This window comes from Eschrichtius robustus, chromosome 15, assembly GCF_028021215.1.
Source record: "Eschrichtius robustus isolate mEscRob2 chromosome 15, mEscRob2.pri, whole genome shotgun sequence".
Classification (NCBI taxonomy): Eukaryota; Metazoa; Chordata; class Mammalia; order Artiodactyla; family Eschrichtiidae; genus Eschrichtius; species Eschrichtius robustus.
This window is the reverse complement of record NC_090838.1, coordinates 6,684,529-6,702,354: the sequence shown is the minus strand read 5'-3', so window position 1 is coordinate 6,702,354 and position 17,826 is coordinate 6,684,529. Positions and strand designations below refer to the sequence as shown.

Here is a 17,826-nt window from a genome sequence, read left to right as displayed (position 1 = left end):
TGACTCTGCACTCCCCCCCTCACACCCCACTCACAAGCCCAGGTCATCGCCTGTGCTTCTAACCAACTGGCTATAGGTTGGGGGTTCCAATGACCCCCTCCTTGGGTTCAGTTAATTTCCTAGAGCGGCTCGTAGAACTCAGGGGAACACGTTTGCCAGTGTATGATAAAAGGCTGTGATCGAGGATACAGATGAGCATCCAGATGGAAGAGATGCATAAGGCGAGGTGTGTGGGAAGGGGCGTGGAGCGTCCCTGCCTCTGAGTGCACCCGTCTCCCAGCACCCCCGTGTGTCCACCAACCCCTAAGCTCTCCGAACCCTATACTTTTGGGATTTTATGGAGGCTTCATCACATAGGCACGATCGGCCCTTAGCTCCGTTTTAAGCCCTTGTCCCTCCGAAAGAGAATGGAAGGCGGGGCTGAAAATTCCAAGCTTCTCATGGTGGCTTGGTCATTTTGGTGACCAGCCCCCATCCAGGAGCCACCAAGGAGCCCACTCCAGGTCAGCTCATTACAACAAAAGACACTCCCATTTTGACCCAGGAAATTACAGGGGCTTCAGGAGCTCTGCGCCAGGAACTGGGGCCAGAGACCAGTGTATATTTTATACTGTTTCATGAGGGTCCTGTGCTCTCCGCTCCTCAGGGGTCTCATGGCCTTTGTCTGGGCTGAAAGTGAAGCCATTTTAGCCATTTGCAAACTGTGGCGGCCCTACCTCTAGAAGTACCCACGCTGAGTTTTACCCAAGTCTTGTTCTGCTTTTCTTGATCATTTTAGATGGTTTGGAAAATGGACTCCATTTTAGAGCTCCAGGTAAAAATGCCCAAATGTAGAAGGTCATTTTCATGTTTCTGGACACCAAGTGGGCAAGCTAGGGTTCAGGCTTCCTTTGAGATGCTGGTCAACTGTAGAAACTCAAAGAAACTTAAGATCTTGGGGACTCATGAAAACGTTTAGGTAATAATTTGGGATTTAATCTTTTAGTAGACTATATGTAATAATATGCCTCTTACTAAGCTCAACTATTTAAACACTTTAAACATGGATCATTGATGTAAATATTCAGGGAAAGATGAAGAGGTAAACCAGAGCAGACCCTGTTTTGCAGGCCTGGATCGTTACATCTAGGAAGACGGCCGCCTGTGCCCCGTTCTCAGTGTCCCTGCAGCGGGGCCTGTGCCTGAGCCTGGGGTGGCTTAGAGTCTGGTGACTCTCTGCTCGTGCTGGACTGGCTGGGGTGTTTGGTCTCAGCATTCGTGTGGCTTACTTTCCTGTGAAGAATTTTAGGCTCTTAACCACATTCACGTCACCTTTTTAGCATCTTGCAGAGGGCCATGACTCAATTCCATACAAATGACATTTAGAGGCGACAGTGAACCTGACATACCTTCAAGGTGGTTCTGATTGTGGCTTTTGTGTTAAAGTTTGTCCCTGGAAAAGAAGCACAAACACCACCTGGGAATGAATTTTTATGTTATTTTGGGTCCTATGTGGCCTCTTTTCTCTTAAGATGTTTTCAAACTGCAGTAAACAGTCCATCTATAAGACCATTGAAAGTAAGGCCCAGGAGTGTTTTCAAGAACGCAGCAACAAAGTGTGCGGGAACTCCAGGGTGGACGAGGGGGAGGAGTGTGACCCCGGCATCATGTACCTGAACAATGACACCTGCTGCAACAGTGACTGCATGCTGAGGCCGGGCGTCCAGTGCAGGTGAGGAGCGTGGCGCGGGGTGGAGTTGGGCGCCTGACAAGGGTCTTCACAACAGCGGGCTGAAAGCGCGGGGCTCTAGAATCATCAGAGGGTCTGGCGAGTGTGTGTTTACCCCTTCTGCCCTTTACAGCGAGAAAAATGTTTTCTGGAAAGCAACGTGACATTGTATCACAAATCCCCCATCTTGCATCCTCTCTGCTGTAGCAATGCCATAGTACAAAGAATCTTTTCTAAGGAAACAGAGATGTACAAAGATGATTTAGCAGGGATGTTCGTGGCTACATTCTTTTATAATAACAAAATATGGGAAACAATCAAAATGACAGTCCTGGGACATAGATTAATTATTGTGTATCTATACTGTAAATAGTGTTGAAGAATACTGTTTAATCCCAGAAACTGTGGAGGAAGCAGGTTACAAGTTAGAAGGTACTTATGTTTCCATTTTTAACGTCCAGTGCCTGGCTTAGAAGTAGAGGGGAAAACTTTAATTTATGGTAACAGATTTAACGGTATACAGTGCATATTAACATTGTAAATACTGATAGGGCTGACTAGTTTCTTGACCACTGTTGCCTTGTGGGCTTGTGTATTTTGTTTTGTTTTGTTTTTTGTTTTTTACATTTTTTGGCTGCGCCATGCGGCATGCAGGATCTTAGTTCCCTGACCAGGGATCGAACCCATGCCCCCTGTGTTGGGAGTGTGGAGTCTTAACCACTGGACCACCAGGGAAGTCCTTTTTTTTTTTTTTTTTAATTACTGTATTAAGTCAATGAAAACCAAGGACACCAAGATGTTTTAAAGATGGGTCACTTTGGACCACTGTGCTGCCTGAGTCTGCATCAGGAAGGGTAGATGGACCATGTGCAGGTGGTGCTAGCACCTGGGACTCTGTGCAGGAGTGGGTGACCCAGCCAGGAGACCCTGCCCTGCCATTTCAGGGCCCTGTGGCATGACCATAGTCTGTGCTGTGGGGCTGTCCTTTGACTTGGACTGTCTGCTCTTCCTCTCTAGTGATAGGAACAGTCCTTGCTGTAAAAACTGTCAGTTCGAGACGGCCCAGAAGAAGTGCCAAGAGGCTATTAATGCTACTTGCAAAGGCGTGTCTTACTGCACAGGTATGTCCTCCCGTTGGTTCTCTTGGAATAATTTGCTCAAAAGGGTATGTGTGTGTTGGAAAGCAAGATTGTGTTTCATTCAGATGAATATAGCCCTTTTTTTTTTTTTTACCTCATGTGCAGAGTTGAGTTGATCTCAGCACACTTGTCATTGGTCTGTGCAAGGCCCGTGATTATTTCTCTTTGTTGTTTATTCCCTTTTATTCACTTCCGTTCTCCTTCACCTCATAGGCATCTGCTTTAACGTGTTTAATATTTGCCTAGATAGGTGTATATCCTTGAAAGATAGTGTGTTTATTTTCTGTATGTGTGTGTTTTTAACGTGCCAAAATGATACTATACCTTAGATCATTTTTTTAAAAACTCAATACCATGTTTTTACAACTCTGTTTTCTATTGCCCTGTATTTCTGTCTGTGTATCTATATCTTTGTATCTAGTTCATTGTTTTGGGCACTTGCTGAGTGTTTAGTCTTGTGATTTACTATATTTTACTTATCTGTTCGCCAAGCAGTAGCTGCTTGGATTGCCTTTATCTCCTAATACTGCAGATAGGACTACACCAAACACCCTTACACATCTACTTTGGGAGCTCTCAGAGCTTGCTGGGTGCATACGGAGGAGTGGAATTGCTTAGTCGTGGAGGGAGGCACTCCAGCGTCCTCTAGAGCAGCAGTAACGGGTTTGTCAGTGCCACCGTCAGTGGTCCAGGTTCCTGTATTCTGATGTCCTTGCTGACACACTGTATTATCTAGCTGTCTTATTTTTTTTGCTGGTCTGATGAATATAAAGTGATTTCTTCTCATTTACATTTTTCTTGAACATTCTTTATATTTGTTAGCTATTTAAATTTCTCCTTTTGTGAATAACTAGTTCATTTATTTGGTCCATTTATAAAAATTGCATTTCATTTTTGCTATTATTGATTTGGAGGAGTTCTTTTATGATAATCCATTTGGTTTAAACATTGCATATACCTTCCTCCTATCTGTTGTCCTTTTTGGAACTGAAATCTTTCACTTGAATCAAATCTGTCATTTTGTTTGTGTATTTATTTTTTTGAGTTGTGGATAGTTATAAAGATATTTTCCACAACTGCTTCTGTAGCTTCATAATTTTACCTTTTACATTTAGGACTTTATCTGGAGCTAATTTTGAGATTGTATTGATTATCAATATTACCTGTAGTTCTGTTAGTTGTTCCTTTAAAAAATCTCCAAGCTATATTATTAGGTACATGACTGGACATATTCTCTACATCTTCTTTTTTTTTTTTTAATCAGTCATCAATTTTATACACATCACTTTATACATGTCAATCCCAATCGCCCAATTCAGCACACCACCATCCCCACCCCACCGCAGTTTTCCCCCCTTGGTGTCCATACGTTTGTTCTCTACATCTGTGTCTCAACTTCTGCCCTGCAACCCGGTTCATCTGTACCATTTTTCTAGGTTCCACATACATGCGTTAATATACGATATTTGTTTTTCTCTTTCTGACTTACTTCACTCTGTATGACAGTCTCTAGATCCATCCACGTCTCAACAAATGACTCAATTTCGTTCCTTTTTATGGCTGAGTAATATTCCATTGTATATATGTACCGCAACTTCTTTATCCATTCGTCTGTTGATGGGCATTTAGGTTGCTTCCATGACCTGGCTATTGTAAATAGTGCTGCAATGAACATTTGGGTGCACGTGTCTTTTTGAATTACGGTTTTCTCTGGGTATATGCCCAGTAGTGGGATTGCTGGGTCATATGGTAATTCTATTTTTAGTTTTTTAAGGAACCTCCATATTGTTCTCCATAGTGGCTGTATCAATTTACATTCCCACCAACAGTGCAAGAGGGTTCCCTTTTCTCCACACCCTCTCCAGCATTTGTTGTTTGTAGATTTTCTGATGATGCCCATTCTAACCGGTGTGAGGTGATACCTCATTGTAGTTTTGATTTGCATTTCTCTAATAATTAGTGATGTTGAGCAGCTTTTCATGTGCTTCGTGGCCATCTGTATGTCTTCTTTGGAGAAATGTCTATTTAGGTCTTCTGCCCATTTTTGGATTGGGGTGTTTGTTTCTTTAATATTGAGCTGAATGAGCTGTTTATATATTTTGGAGATTAATCCTTTGTCCGTTGATTCATTTGCAAATATTTTCTCCCATTCTGAGGGTTGTCTTGTTGTCTTGTTTATGGTTTCCTTTGCTGTGGAAAAGCTTTGAAGTTTCATTAGGTCCCATTTGTTTATTTTTGTTTTTATTTCCATTACTCTAGGAGGTGGGTCAAAAAAGATCTTGCTGTGATTTATGTCAAAGAGTGTTCTTCCTATGTTTTCCTCTAAGAGGTTTATAGTGTCCGGTCTTACATTTAGGTCTCGAATCCATTTTGAGTTTATTTTTGTGTATGGTGTTAGGGAGTGTTCTAATTTCATTCTCTTACATGTAGCTGTCCAGTTTTCCCAGCACCACTTACTGAAGAGACTCTCTTTTCCCCATTGTATATCCTTGCCTCCTTTGTCATAGATTAGTTGACCATAGGTGCGTGGGTTTATCTCTGGGCTTGCTTTCTTGTTCCATTGATCTGTGTTTCTGTTTTTGTGCCAGTACCATATTGTCTTGATTACTGTAGCTTTGTAGTATAGTCTGAAGTCAGGGAGTCTGATTCCTCCAGCTCCGTTTTTTTGCCTCAAGACTGCTTTGGCTATTCGGGGTCTTTTGTGTCTCCATACAAATTTTAAGATGATTTGTTCTAGTTCCGTAAAAAATGCCATTGGTAATTTGATAGGGATTGCATTGAATCTGTAGATTGCTTTGGGTAGTAGAGTCATTTTCACAATGTTGATTCTTCCAATCCAAGAACATGGTATATCTCTCCATCTGTTGGTATCATCTTTAATTTCTTTCATCAGTGTCTTATAGTTTTCTGCATATAGGTCTTTTGTCTCCCTAGGTAGGTTTATTCCTAGGTATTTTATTCTTTTTGTTGCAATGGTAAATGGGAGTGTTTCCGTAATTTCTCTTTCGTATTTTTCATCATTAGTGTATAGGAATGCAAGAGATTTCTGTGCATTAATTTTGTATCCTGCAACTTTACCAAATTCATTAATTAGCTCTAGCAGTTTTCTGGTGGCAGTTTTAGGATTCTCTATGTATAGTATCATGTCATCTGCAAACAGTGACAGTTTTACTTCTTCTTTTCCAATTTGTATTCCTTTTATTTCTTTTTCTTCTCTGATTGACGTGGCTAGGACTTCCAGAACTATGCTGAATAATAGTGGTGAGAGTGGACATCCTTGTCTCGTTCCTGATCTTAGAGGAAATGCGTTCAGTTTTTCACCGTTGAGAATGATGTTTGCTGTGGGTTTGTCATATATGGCCTTTATTATGTTGAGGTAGGTTCCCTCTATGCCCACTTTCTGGAGAGTTTTTATCAGAAATGGGTGTTGAATTTTGTCAAAAGCTTTTTCTGCATCTATTGAGATGATCATATGGTTTTTATTCTTCAATTTGTTAATATGGTGTATCACATTGATTGATTTGCGTATATTGAAGAATCCTTGCATCCCTGGGATAAATCCCACTTGATCGTGGTGTATGATCCTTTTAATGTGTTGTTGGATTCTGTTTGCTAGTATTTTGTTGAGGATTTTTGCATCTATATTCATCAGTGATATTGGTCTGTAATTTTCTTTTTTTGTAGTATCTTTGTCTGGTTTTGGTATCACGGTGATGGTGGCCTCATAGAATGAGTTTGGGAGTGTTCCTTCCTCTGCAATTTTTTGGAAGAGTTTGAGAAGGATGGGTGTTAGCTCTTCTCTGAATGTTTGATAGAATTCACCTGTGAAGCCATCTGGTCCTGGACTTTTGTTTGTTGGAAGATTTTTAATCACAGTTTCAATTTCATTACTTGTGATTGGTCTGTTCATATTTTCTGTTTCTTCCTGGTTTAGTGTTGGAAGGTTATACCTTTCTAAGAATTTGTCCATTTCTTCCAGGTTGTCCATTTTATTGGCATAGAGTTGCTTGTAGTAGTCTCTTAGGATGCTTTGTATTTCTGTGGTGTCTGTTGTAACGTCTCCTTTTTCATTTCTGATTTTATTGATTTGAGTCCTCTCCCTCTTTTTCTTGATGAGTCTGGCTAATGGCTTATCAATTTTGTTTATTTTGTCAAAGAACCAGCTTTTAGTTTTATTGATCTTTGCTATTGTTTTCTTTGTTTCTATTTCATTTATTTCCGCTCTGATCTTTATGATTTCTTTCCTTCTGCTAACTTTGGGTTTTGTTTGTTCTTCTTTCTCTAGTTTCTTCAGGTGTAAGGTTAGATTGTTTACTTGAGATTTTTCTTGTTTCTTTAGGTAGGCTTGTATAGCTATAAACTTCCCTCTTAGAATTGCTTTTGCTGCATCCCATAGGTTTTGGGTCGTCGTGTTTTCATTGTCATTTGTCTCTAGGTATTTTTTGATTTCCTCTTTGATTTCTTCAGTGATCTCTTGGTTATTTAGTAACGTATTGTTTAGCCTCCATGTGTTTGTGTGTTTTACGTTTTTTTCCCTGTAATTCATTTCTAATCTCATAGCATTGTGGTCAGAAAAGATGCTTGATATGATTTCAATTTTCTTAAATTTACTGAGGCTTGATTTGTGGCCCAAGATGTGATCTATCCTGGAGAACGTTCCGTGCGCACTTGAGAAGAAAGTGTCATCTGCTGTTTTTGGATGGAATGTCCTATAAATATCAATTAAATCTATCTGGTCTATTGTGTCATTTAAAGCTTCTGTTTTCCTTATTTATTTTCATTTTGGATGATCTGTCCATTGGTGTAAGTGAGGTGTTAAAGTCCCCCACTATTATTGTGTTACTGTCGATTTCCTCTTTTATAGCTGTTAGCAGTTGCCTTATGTATTGAGGTGCTCCTATGTTGGGTGCATATATATTTATAATTGTTATATCCTCTTCTGGGATTGATCCCTTGATCATTATGTAGTGTCCTTCCTTGTCTCTTGTAACATTCTTTATTTTAAAGTCTATTTTATCTGATATGAGTATAGCTACTCCAGCTTCCTTTTGATTTCCATTTGCATGGAATATCTTTTTCCATCCCCTCACTTTCAGTCTGTATGTGTCCCGAGGTCTAAAGTGGGTCTCTTGTAGACAGCATATATATGGGTCTTGTTTTTGTATCCATTCAGCAAGCCTGTGTCTTTTGGTTGGAGCATTTAATCCATTCACGTTTAAGGTAATTATCGATATGTATGTTCCTATGACCATTTTCTTAATTGTTTTGGGTTTGTTTTTGTAGGTCCTTTTCTTCTCCTGTGTTTCCCACTTAGAGAAGTTCCTTTAGCATTTGTTGTAGAGCTGGTTTGGTGGTGCTGAATTCTCTTAGCTTTTGCTTGTCTGTAAAGCTTTTGATTTCTCCATCAAATCTAAATGAGATCCTTGCTGGGTAGAGTAATCTTGGTTGTAGGTTCTTCCCTTTCATCACTTTAAGTATATCATGCCATTCCCTTCTGGCTTGTAGAGTTTCTGCTGAGAAATCAGCTGTTAACCTTATGGGAGTTCCCTTGTATGTTATTTGTCATTTTCCCCTTGCTGCTTTCAGTAATTTTTCTTTGTCTTTAATTTTTGCCAATTTGATTACTATGTGTCTCGGCGTGTTTCTCCTTGGGTTTATCCTGTATGGGACTCTCTGCGCTTCCTCGACTTGGGTGGCTATTTCCTTTCCCGTGTTAGGGAAGTTTTCGACTATAATCTCTTCAGATATTTTCTCGGGTCCTTTCTCTCTCTCTCGTCCTTCTGGGACCCCTATAATGCGAATGTTGTTGCGTTTAATGTTGTCCCAGAGGTCTCTTAGGCTGTCTTCATTTCTTTTCATTCTTTTTTCTTTAGTCTGTTCCGCAGCAGTGAATTCCACCATTCTGTCTTCCAGGTCACTTATCCGTTCTTCTGCCTCAGTTATTCTGCTATTGATTCCTTCTAGTGTAGTTTTCGTTTCAGTTATTGTATTGGTCATCTCTGTTTGTTTGTTCTTTAATTCTTCTAGGTCTTTGTTAATCATTTCTTGCATCTTCTCAATCTTTGCCTCCATTCTTATTCCGAGGTCCTGGATCATCTTCACTATCATTATTCTGAATTCTTTTTCTGGAAGGTTGCCTATCTCCACTTCATTTAGTTGTTTTTCTGGGGTTTTTTCTTGTTCCTTCATCTGGTACATAGCCCTCTGCCTTTTCATCTTGTCTATCTTTCTGTAACTGTGGTTTTTGGTCCACAGGCTGCAGGATTGTAGTTTTTCTTGCTTCTGCTGTCTGCCCTCTGGTGGTTGAGGCTATGTAAGAGGCTCGATGGGAGGCTCTGGTGGTGGGTAGAGCTGACTGTTGCTGTGTCGTAAAACTTTAATCCACTTGACTGTTGATGGGTGGGGCTGGGTTCCCTCCCTGTTGGTTGTTTTGCCTGAGGCAACCTAACACTGGAGCCTACGTGGGCTCTTTGGTGGGGCTAATGGCAGACCCTGGGAGGGCTCATGCCAAGGAGTACTTCCCAGAACTTCTGCTGCCAGTGTCCTTGTCCCCACGGTGAAACAGAGCCAGCCCCCGCCTCTGCAGGAGACCCTCCAACACTAGCAGGTAGATCTGGTTCAGTCTCCCCCAGGGTCACTGCTCCTTCCCCCGGGTCCCGATGCACACACTATTCCATGTGCGCCCTCCAAGAGTGGGGTCTCTGTTTCCCCCAGTCCTGTCGAAGTCCTGCAATCAATTCCCACTAGGCTTCAAAGTCTGATTCTCTATGAATTCCTCCTCCCGTTGCTGGACCCCCAGGTTGGGAAGCCTGATGTGGGGCTCAGAACCTTCACTCCAGTGGGTGGACTTCTGTGGTATAAGTGTTCGCCCGTCTGTGAGTCACCCACCCAGCAGTTATGGGATTTGATTTTACTCTGATTGCGCCCCTCCTACCGTCTCACTGTGGCTTCTCCTCTGTCCTTGGACGTGGGGTATCCTCCTTGGTGAAGTCCAGTGTCTTCCTGTCGATGATTGTCCAGCAGCCAGTTGTGATTCCAGTGTTCTCGCAAGAGGGAGTGAGAGCACGTCCTTCTACTCCGCCATCTTGGTTAATCCTCCTCTCTACATCTTCTTGATCTGCTATTCCTTCATGAGTATGTAGTGCTCCTTTTTGACCCTTGTGATTTCTTTTAACTTTTTTTTTTTTAAATTTTTATTGGAGTATAGTGGATTTACAATGTTGTGATAGTTACAGGTGTACAGCAAAGTGAATCCGTTACACATATACTGTTTTAACTTAAATTGTTTAATATTCAGTCTGCTACCTGTTTGTTGTTGTTCTTGTTCCTGTCGTCTGGTGTATCTATCCCATCTTGTATTTTTCTAATTTCTGTGCCCTTTGGTTGCTTGGTTTGATTTTTGTAGCAGCTTTATTGAGATATAATTAACACATTATACCACCTGCCCATTTAAAGTGTAAGTTCAGTGGTTTCTAGTATACTCACATGTGTGCATCCACCTACCAGTCAATTTCCATCACCTCAGAAAGAAGTCCGTGCCCTTCAGCCATCATTTCGAGTCTCCTCATCATCCCAGTTCCAGACAACCACTAATCTACTTTCTGTGTCTGTGGATTTGCCTAATCTGGATGTTTCATGTAAATGGAATCATACAATATGTGGGCTTCTTTCCCTCAGAATGTTTTCAAGGTTTATCCATGTTGTAGCATGAATCAGTCCTTCATTTATTTTTATTGCTGAATAATATTCCATTGTATGGATATATCACATTTTTTTATTCATTCATCAATTGAGGAATTTTGGATTGTTGCTGCTTTTTGGCTGCTATGAATAATGATACTATGCAGATTTGTGTGCAAGTTTTCTTTTTTTAAACGAACCCACCCAATTTTTAATTAATTAATTAATTAATTAAAGTTTTGGCTGCGTTGGGTCTTCGTTGCTGTGCGAGGGCTTTCTCTAGTTTTGGTGAGTGGCGGCTACTCTTTGTTGTGGTGTGCGGGCTTCTCATTGTGGTGGCTTCTCTCGTTGCAGAGCACAGGCTCTAGGTGCGCGGGCTTCAGTAGTTGTGGCACGCAGGCTCAGTAGTTGTGACGCACAGGCTTAGTTGCTCCGTGGCATGTGGGATCTTCCTGGACCAGGGCTCAAACCCGTGTCCCCTGCACTGGCAGGCGGATACTTGACCGCTGCGCCACCAGGGAAGTCCTTGTGTGCAAGTTTTTGTGTGGACTTACGTGTTTTATTTCTCATATATATATATATATATATATATATATATATATCCTGTTGTTGAATTGCTGGGTCAGGTGGTAACTCTGTTTAATCCTTTGAAGAACTGCCAGGCTGTTTTCCAAGTGGCTGCACCATTTTACGTTCCCACCAGCATGTGTGAAGGTTCCAGTTTCTCCACATCCTCACCAACACTTGTTATTGTCTGTCTTTTTTTTTTTGGCCCCCCACGTGGCATGCGGGATCTTAGTTCCCCGACCAGGGATCGAACCCGTGCCCTCTGCAGTGGAAGCGTGGAGTCCTAACCACTGGACCGCTAGGGAATTCCCCTGTCTTTTTGATTGTAGCCATCTTAGTGGATGCAAAGTTTTACCTCATTTTGGTTTTTCCTTCGGCTTTTACATGTGCATTTTATAAGATGTTACTTATGATTCTTACATTCTGAGATCTGTCAGCATCACATTAGTTTGGCAAATGTCAGGAGCCTGAATATCTCAATCTGACTTTAAAAAACACTTTCTAGCTGTGCTCAGTGTTTGTCTTTATTGTAATAATAGAAAGATGTTTTCTTTAAATAAGTGTAAGTAAAACAATTTGAAAAACAGATACTCCTTTTCAAACAGCCTTTTGTTCCCTCGGTATTTTATACACAGTAGCAGCAGCAGCAGCCGGGCTCTTGTTGGACAGGGCAGTGCGCAGCCCCCTCCCCGGCCTCCTGCAGCTGGCAGCTCCGGGGCAGGGCCCAGCACGCTGTCGTAGCATCCACTGGCGGATCTTGACGCGTGCTCCACTTCGAGTACCATGTTAAATAGGTGATGCTATGTTTTTATTTTCCTGTGTGCTTTATACTCTGATTTTAATCTTTTAAGAACAGATGTTCAACAAATATTCTAAAGCATTTTTTATGTCTCTGCTGAGGGCAGCGTAACATACTAAAAATATGGTGACAATACAGAGTATAAACCTTCACTGAACTTGCTGTACTTTTTCCAGAGCTTGCTGTCAGTGGCAGTGAGTTTGCTATAAGACGGTTTTGTTGACACTCTGAATGCCCAGCACCCATAACGGGTTTTATAAAACCAGAGGCAAAGGTAGCAGCCTAAGCAAGCGTCTCATATGTTAGGTAGTTAATGAAAGGCTGCTTTTGTAGGAAATAGGGCAGATTCCTTTAAGTTCACAGACCTTTCAGTCTGAATCTTTTGATTGGTTCCATTCCTCAGTTGAAAGGCCAGGCCTGTGGTGTTCTCATGCAGCGGTTTTTCTCTTCCCTTTGAGCGTTGACTTTCAACTGCTTGTGCTTCTCATTTTCCAGAATGAGTCATTTGTTCCACCCTTTCTCTCGAATTTAACATCCTTGGTTGGCTTTTCTTTGTCCTTAAGAATCATTGATTCATTTAAGAAATATTTGTGGCTTACCTACAGTGTGACAGGGATTGGGCATAACTGACTCATTAATAGTTTTGGTCTCCGCTCTCATGGAGCTTACCAGTCTGGTGGTAAGAAACAGAAAATAACCACAGATAATCGAATAGATGTAAATTGTAAAACATGTGCTGTGAAGTGGGGGAGCGCGTGTAATGATAGAGCGTGGCGGGGGTGAGGGGTAGCCAGCTGAGGCAGGGTCCTCGGGGATGGCTGAGAAAGGCCAAGAAAGGAGGTCTTGGAGAGAAAATCTGAAGGGTGAGAAGGACCCAGCTAGTCCTCGTGAAAGAGTGGAGACAAGCACATTGCGGGTACTGAGCGGCATACAGTCAGGTTCTGAGGGGAGAGAGAAATGCAGTAAATTGAAGGGAGGCCGTTGGAGCGGGCGTGTGGCTTGGGGACGGTTGTGTGCCTTCCTAGGGAGTTTGCGTCTTAGTCAAAGGAGGGCACACAGGTGTCTTTTATTGGTGATAGTAGTAGAGATCTCTTTTATATATACATTCTTTTGCATGTATGTTATGTTTCACGATATGAAGGTAAAAGCAGAATGCTTGGCACGTGTAAGTAGTGACGGAGGCGAGGCCGCGGGGGCCGAGTGGACGCTGGGCGGAGCGGGCAGCTCGGTGCCCGGCGTGGCCAGGCCTCGGTGCTCCCCGGCTGCCGGGACACGGGCCGCCCCGTGGAACTGGGCCACGTGAGTCACGGCGGCCCGTGTGCCCTTTGCGTGCGGCAGGTAACAGCAGTGAGTGCCCCCCTCCCGGCGATGCTGCCGACGACACGGTGTGCTTGGACCTCGGCAAGTGTAAAGACGGCAAGTGCGTGCCCTTCTGCGAGCGGGAGCAGAGGCTGGAGTCCTGCGCCTGTAACGGTGAGCACGTGTCCCTGCCCATCCTTGCGGCGGGCGGTGTGCAGACAGACCGCTGCATCCGGATCCCGCTCCTTCCACGGTCGTCTGTGGAAGCCGTCCTGTCCGTCTCCCTCGTGGCTGCGTTCTCAGACCGTGAGGCCACTCGGTGGTGAGGCCAGAGGGGACTGCGGGAGGGCGGGTGGCTGGAGGTCGGTCCTCACTCCTCCCGCGTCCCAGACGCCGTGAGAGCAGCCGGAGCTGCTGCTTCCCGCTGGCCTCGAGCTCGGATGCTGCTCAGGAGCCGCCCAGGGCGGGCCAGTCCCGGCTCCCACCCGCCGGCGGGATGTCTGCTGGGCCAGCTGCCGCGCTCCGCTCAGCCGTGGCCTCTGGGACCCTTGTCCTCAGATTCCCACACTGTTTTTGGAACCCTTGGGTCTGAGGAAGGGCCTGAGGGACGGGCTGGGCTCTGAGCTCCCCACCCTCCCTCAGAGAGAGTCCTGCTGCTTTCAAAACAAAAATCCCGGAAGTCAGAACCCCTGGGTTGGGCACTTAGCATCCACACAGTGGAGTGAGCGGCTCTTCCAGGTGGAATAACACGTAGAGAAAGGTAACGCACAGTAAACGTCAGATGATTTATTCAGTGAGCGGCAGGAGGCTCGGGGCGCCCTGGAAGCACACATAGTAAATGCCCAGGAAATGCTTGACATGTGAATGAATGAGGAAAAGGTTTTTGTTTTCCCTTTAAAGTGGTTTTGCCTGTTTTCGTGTTCTGGTTGATTTCAATTTTTCCTAAGAGGTCAAGTAAAGATTGTCCCGAGTTATACGGCCCGTTGACCTTTTGGACATTCCTGCCGTTTGTACGTGTGCCAAATACCCCATGTGCTTTCAGAGGTTGGTGTCCATGGGGGGGGAGAGGTTGTGCTTAGGCTGCGGTGCTCCTGTCGCTGGTGGGTCACTCAGATCTGCACCCGAGGCCGGCAATTCTGTCACAGTGGCTTGGCTCTCGCTGGAGCCTTGGCTTTCCAGAGTGTGCTGGAAACTGAGAAGCCAAGGATTGAAACCCGCGGTGTAATAATGTTGGGATGAAGGGAATCATTTAGCATTATGAAGGGTTTGAAGTAGAGAGAATAATCTGCCTTTTAATCTCTTAAAGGAAACGTTTCCGTGTAAATCGTTTTTACCTTGCTTTCCCTCTCTGAGGGCTGAGGAGCCTGAACTCAGGAGTTACTCTTTGGCGGGGGGAGGGGAGGGGTGTGAAACCTGGATCATATTCGCTGTTGGAATAAAAAATGAGTGCGATTCCTTCCCTGCGGGAGCGGGGTAGGAGGGGGACAGGCAGGAGGAGAGCGCGTGTCTAAGCGGCTCTGCTCTGTTTCAGAAACCGACAACTCGTGCAAGGTGTGCTGCAGGGACCCCTCGGGCCGCTGCCTGCCCTATGTCGACGCTGAACAGAAGAACTTATTTTTGAGGAAGGGAAAGCCCTGTACAGTAGGATTTTGTGACATGAATGTGAGTATTTATTTATCTACAGCTTTTTCTCTAACAGCCAGATGTGAAGTTTTTATTTTGTAAATGCTGGGTTTTGCAAATGGAAGGGAATCAGAGCACCGATGCTATCTATATGTCTATCCGTCGTCCTTGTGTGAGAGTCTAGTTACGTACTGTGCGTGTGACCTCGGAGGAGAAGACCAAGTGCTCTCAGGAGACTAGGCAGGGCCTGGGGGACTTTGTGGTAAAGTTGAGCTTGAGGCAGGGAGTCCTACTTACTTGGTTTTCTGGGCTAATTATAAAAGTCACTAATTCTGCAGGATTGCAAGCTCTGATTTTGACATGGGTGCTGAGTGGGTAGGAAAGACCCACGGGCAGCTTGACTCGCCTAAGTCAGACCCTTCTGCTGTCCACAAAAACACGATTTTATTCCTGCGCTGTCACGGAAGAGGGCTTAAGGGGCTCGAGAGGCTTCTCTGGCAGTGTGTGTGTGAGATCAGTGCAGTCCTTACTGGAATTGGCCCATCTTTAACAAACTGGTTTTCTTGAGTTTTGTCTTCCAGTAGCTCTAAATTCACTTATAAAAATGGACTGACTGTGGAGTGTCAGTGACAGAGAATGCTACCTTCTTAGGTACCCATTCCAGTGTGTCAGAGGTGGCTCTCCTGGCCGTTTGGTTTCAGTGGAGCCCTTTTCATGTTAATTATGTGTTTGACTTGAAGGAAGCCATGTTCCTTCTAAATGCGTGGCCGCTGGGGTAATGCCGGGTGCTTTCTGTTCACAGGGCAAATGTGAGAAGCGAGTGCAGGATGTCATTGAGCGGTTCTGGGAGTTCATTGACAAGCTGAGCATCAATACTTTCGGTACGTGGTTTCCCCGGGTGGGTGGTTGCTCGGAACTGAGCCGATTTCACTGATGACATTAGAAAAGTGTGGTTTCAGACTGATAGGCCCTAATCGTGCAATAGAAGATGGAAATAGTTACTGCTTTTGTTTTGAAACGACTTTGCTGGCTGAAAAAAAAAAAAAATGGACACGTTATAGGTCTGCCCCTGTGTAGCGTGGATGCACAAATTTTCAGACAAGGGAAGTAAAAATACTGGCTTCTTTACTAAAAAATGAACATGTGACAGCATAAGTGTCCTTCAGTCCTATAGATTGTAAAGCTGAATCCTGCTTGATGTAAGAGTCATTTATTTAAAAGTGGGCCTCAGACTTTGCAGAAGCAAGGGTGCACTGTGTCCTCTAGGGCTCGTAATGTAGGGCTTAGTCACAAAAACAACGGTACCCAGACAGCATCGGCGTTGTCTTCGCCAGCATCGTGCCTAGTAGGAGCCTCCCCAGGGTGAGTCCCCTGCACGGTCCCTCCGGGGACTGTGTGGGCCTCCTGTGATGCGATCTGTTCTCCACGAGCACATGGGGCCATTCTGGGGAGAGCGCCTGTGTGTGGGGGGACGGCTGGGTGTAGAGCAGGTGGCACAGAGACGCTTCTCGGTGCCGGCTCAGTTGTAATATCCCGCCAGCAGTCTGTGCCGTTTGACACGTGACAATACTCTAAAAATGTTGCATTTTCAGTTTCTAAAGTACTTGGTCAAGACATTCACTGTTTGGAATTGTTCACAGGGAAGTTTTTAGCAGACAACATCGTAGGTTCCGTCCTGGTTTTCTCCTTGATATTTTGGATTCCTTTCAGCATTCTGGTCCATTGTGTGGTAAGTCACCAGTTTTTAAGTAATGAAACATTTTATTAAAATTTTGAGCAACTCGAACCATGTAACCTTCGGAAAAGATAAAAATTTGTTCTTAGAAAAATCTGACCTGCTGTTTCCAATGACATTTTTGGTGCTATCCCTGGGAAAGCATTTTTTGTAAAAAGATTAACTAATGGTCTCTTAAAAGAATTACACTTTTTGTGTGCGGATGTTTTGCCCTTATGTATAATTTCTGAGGAGTTTTATACTTCTAAGCACAGGAGCCTGGTTAACTGGGCTTGTCCAGGACCTCTGGTGAGTGAAGCTTCTGAACGAGCGTGTCCAGGCTGACTTTGCTGTGGCAGAGCAGATGCCAAACAGCAGCATTCCAGACGTGCTGCCCCATCTGGTCTGCAGTCTTGGCGTCGTCGTCTGGGGCGCTCGCTCAGATGCTTCCACGTGAGGAGAGGGAGCCGTCTTCTTTATTGTTCAAAATGAGTAACAGTTAACAGTTGAATAGGGCTTTGAGAAACTCCAGGCACTTTATAAAGTTTGATTTTGAAACGGGCGCCGAGTGGGCAGGAAAGACCTATGGGCAGCTTGACTCGCCTAAGTCAGACCCTTCTGCTGTCCACAGAAACACGATTTTATTCCTGTGCTGTCACAGGGAGGGCTTAAGGGGCTCGAGAGGCTTCTCTGGGCGGTCTGGTCCTGTTCTTCCCGAAAATTTCTTTCTCCAGAAATTTTCTTATAGATCCGTTCTCCTTGCTTCTGTGGGAAAAGGCGGATTTGTCCGCTGTGTAGAGACGAGGACGTCAGAGCCCGGCCTCCAGGCCTGGGCCCTGAAACCCCTGCGTGGGGCGCTCCCGCGAGCACGTGGGCTGCTCCGGCACGGCGAGCGCTCGGGTCTTCACGGCCCCGTGCCTTCCCTCGGCCGCGCGCTCACTGAACGGCTCTTCTCTCGGGCGGCGAGCCCGCGGACGTGAGGAGAAGCCCTGCTAAAGCCGAGCGGTGTTAAAGGGGACGCAGTGGAGGCTTTGACAGATGGGCGACGGTGCCATCCATTACGGCTGCTTTTACCTGAGAGTCAGACCGGCGTGGTTTACGGCGAGTTACGACTGTGGACCGAGAGGCCTGACGCTTGATCTCTGCGCAGAGCTGCCGACGGGAGGGCGGGCGGTGGCTTGTCTCTGACCTCAGCGGCCGTTCAGGGCGGCCGGGCTGGAAGCCAGCGTCAGGCCCGGGCAGGGACTGAGGGCGGAGGCGGACCACGTGTCCAGCCTTCTGCAGGGTGTGCTGTCGG

The 17,826-nt window shown here is 44.9% G+C and overlaps 1 protein-coding gene across 3 annotated transcripts in view; it reads left to right on the top strand.

Moving 5' to 3' along the window:
- Positions 1 to 17,826, top strand: part of ADAM17 (ADAM metallopeptidase domain 17) — a 58,351-nt gene that overhangs the window by 37,625 nt on the left and 2,900 nt on the right. For all 3 annotated transcript variants that reach the window (XM_068564684.1, XM_068564683.1, XM_068564685.1), the window contains 6 exons: positions 1,512 to 1,711; positions 2,726 to 2,829; positions 13,232 to 13,366; positions 14,724 to 14,854; positions 15,618 to 15,696; positions 16,456 to 16,544. In XM_068564684.1, the coding sequence (XP_068420785.1) occupies positions 1,512 to 1,711; positions 2,726 to 2,829; positions 13,232 to 13,366; positions 14,724 to 14,854; positions 15,618 to 15,696; positions 16,456 to 16,544 (738 nt within the window). The remainder of the gene's footprint in view (positions 1 to 1,511; positions 1,712 to 2,725; positions 2,830 to 13,231; positions 13,367 to 14,723; positions 14,855 to 15,617; positions 15,697 to 16,455; positions 16,545 to 17,826) is intronic.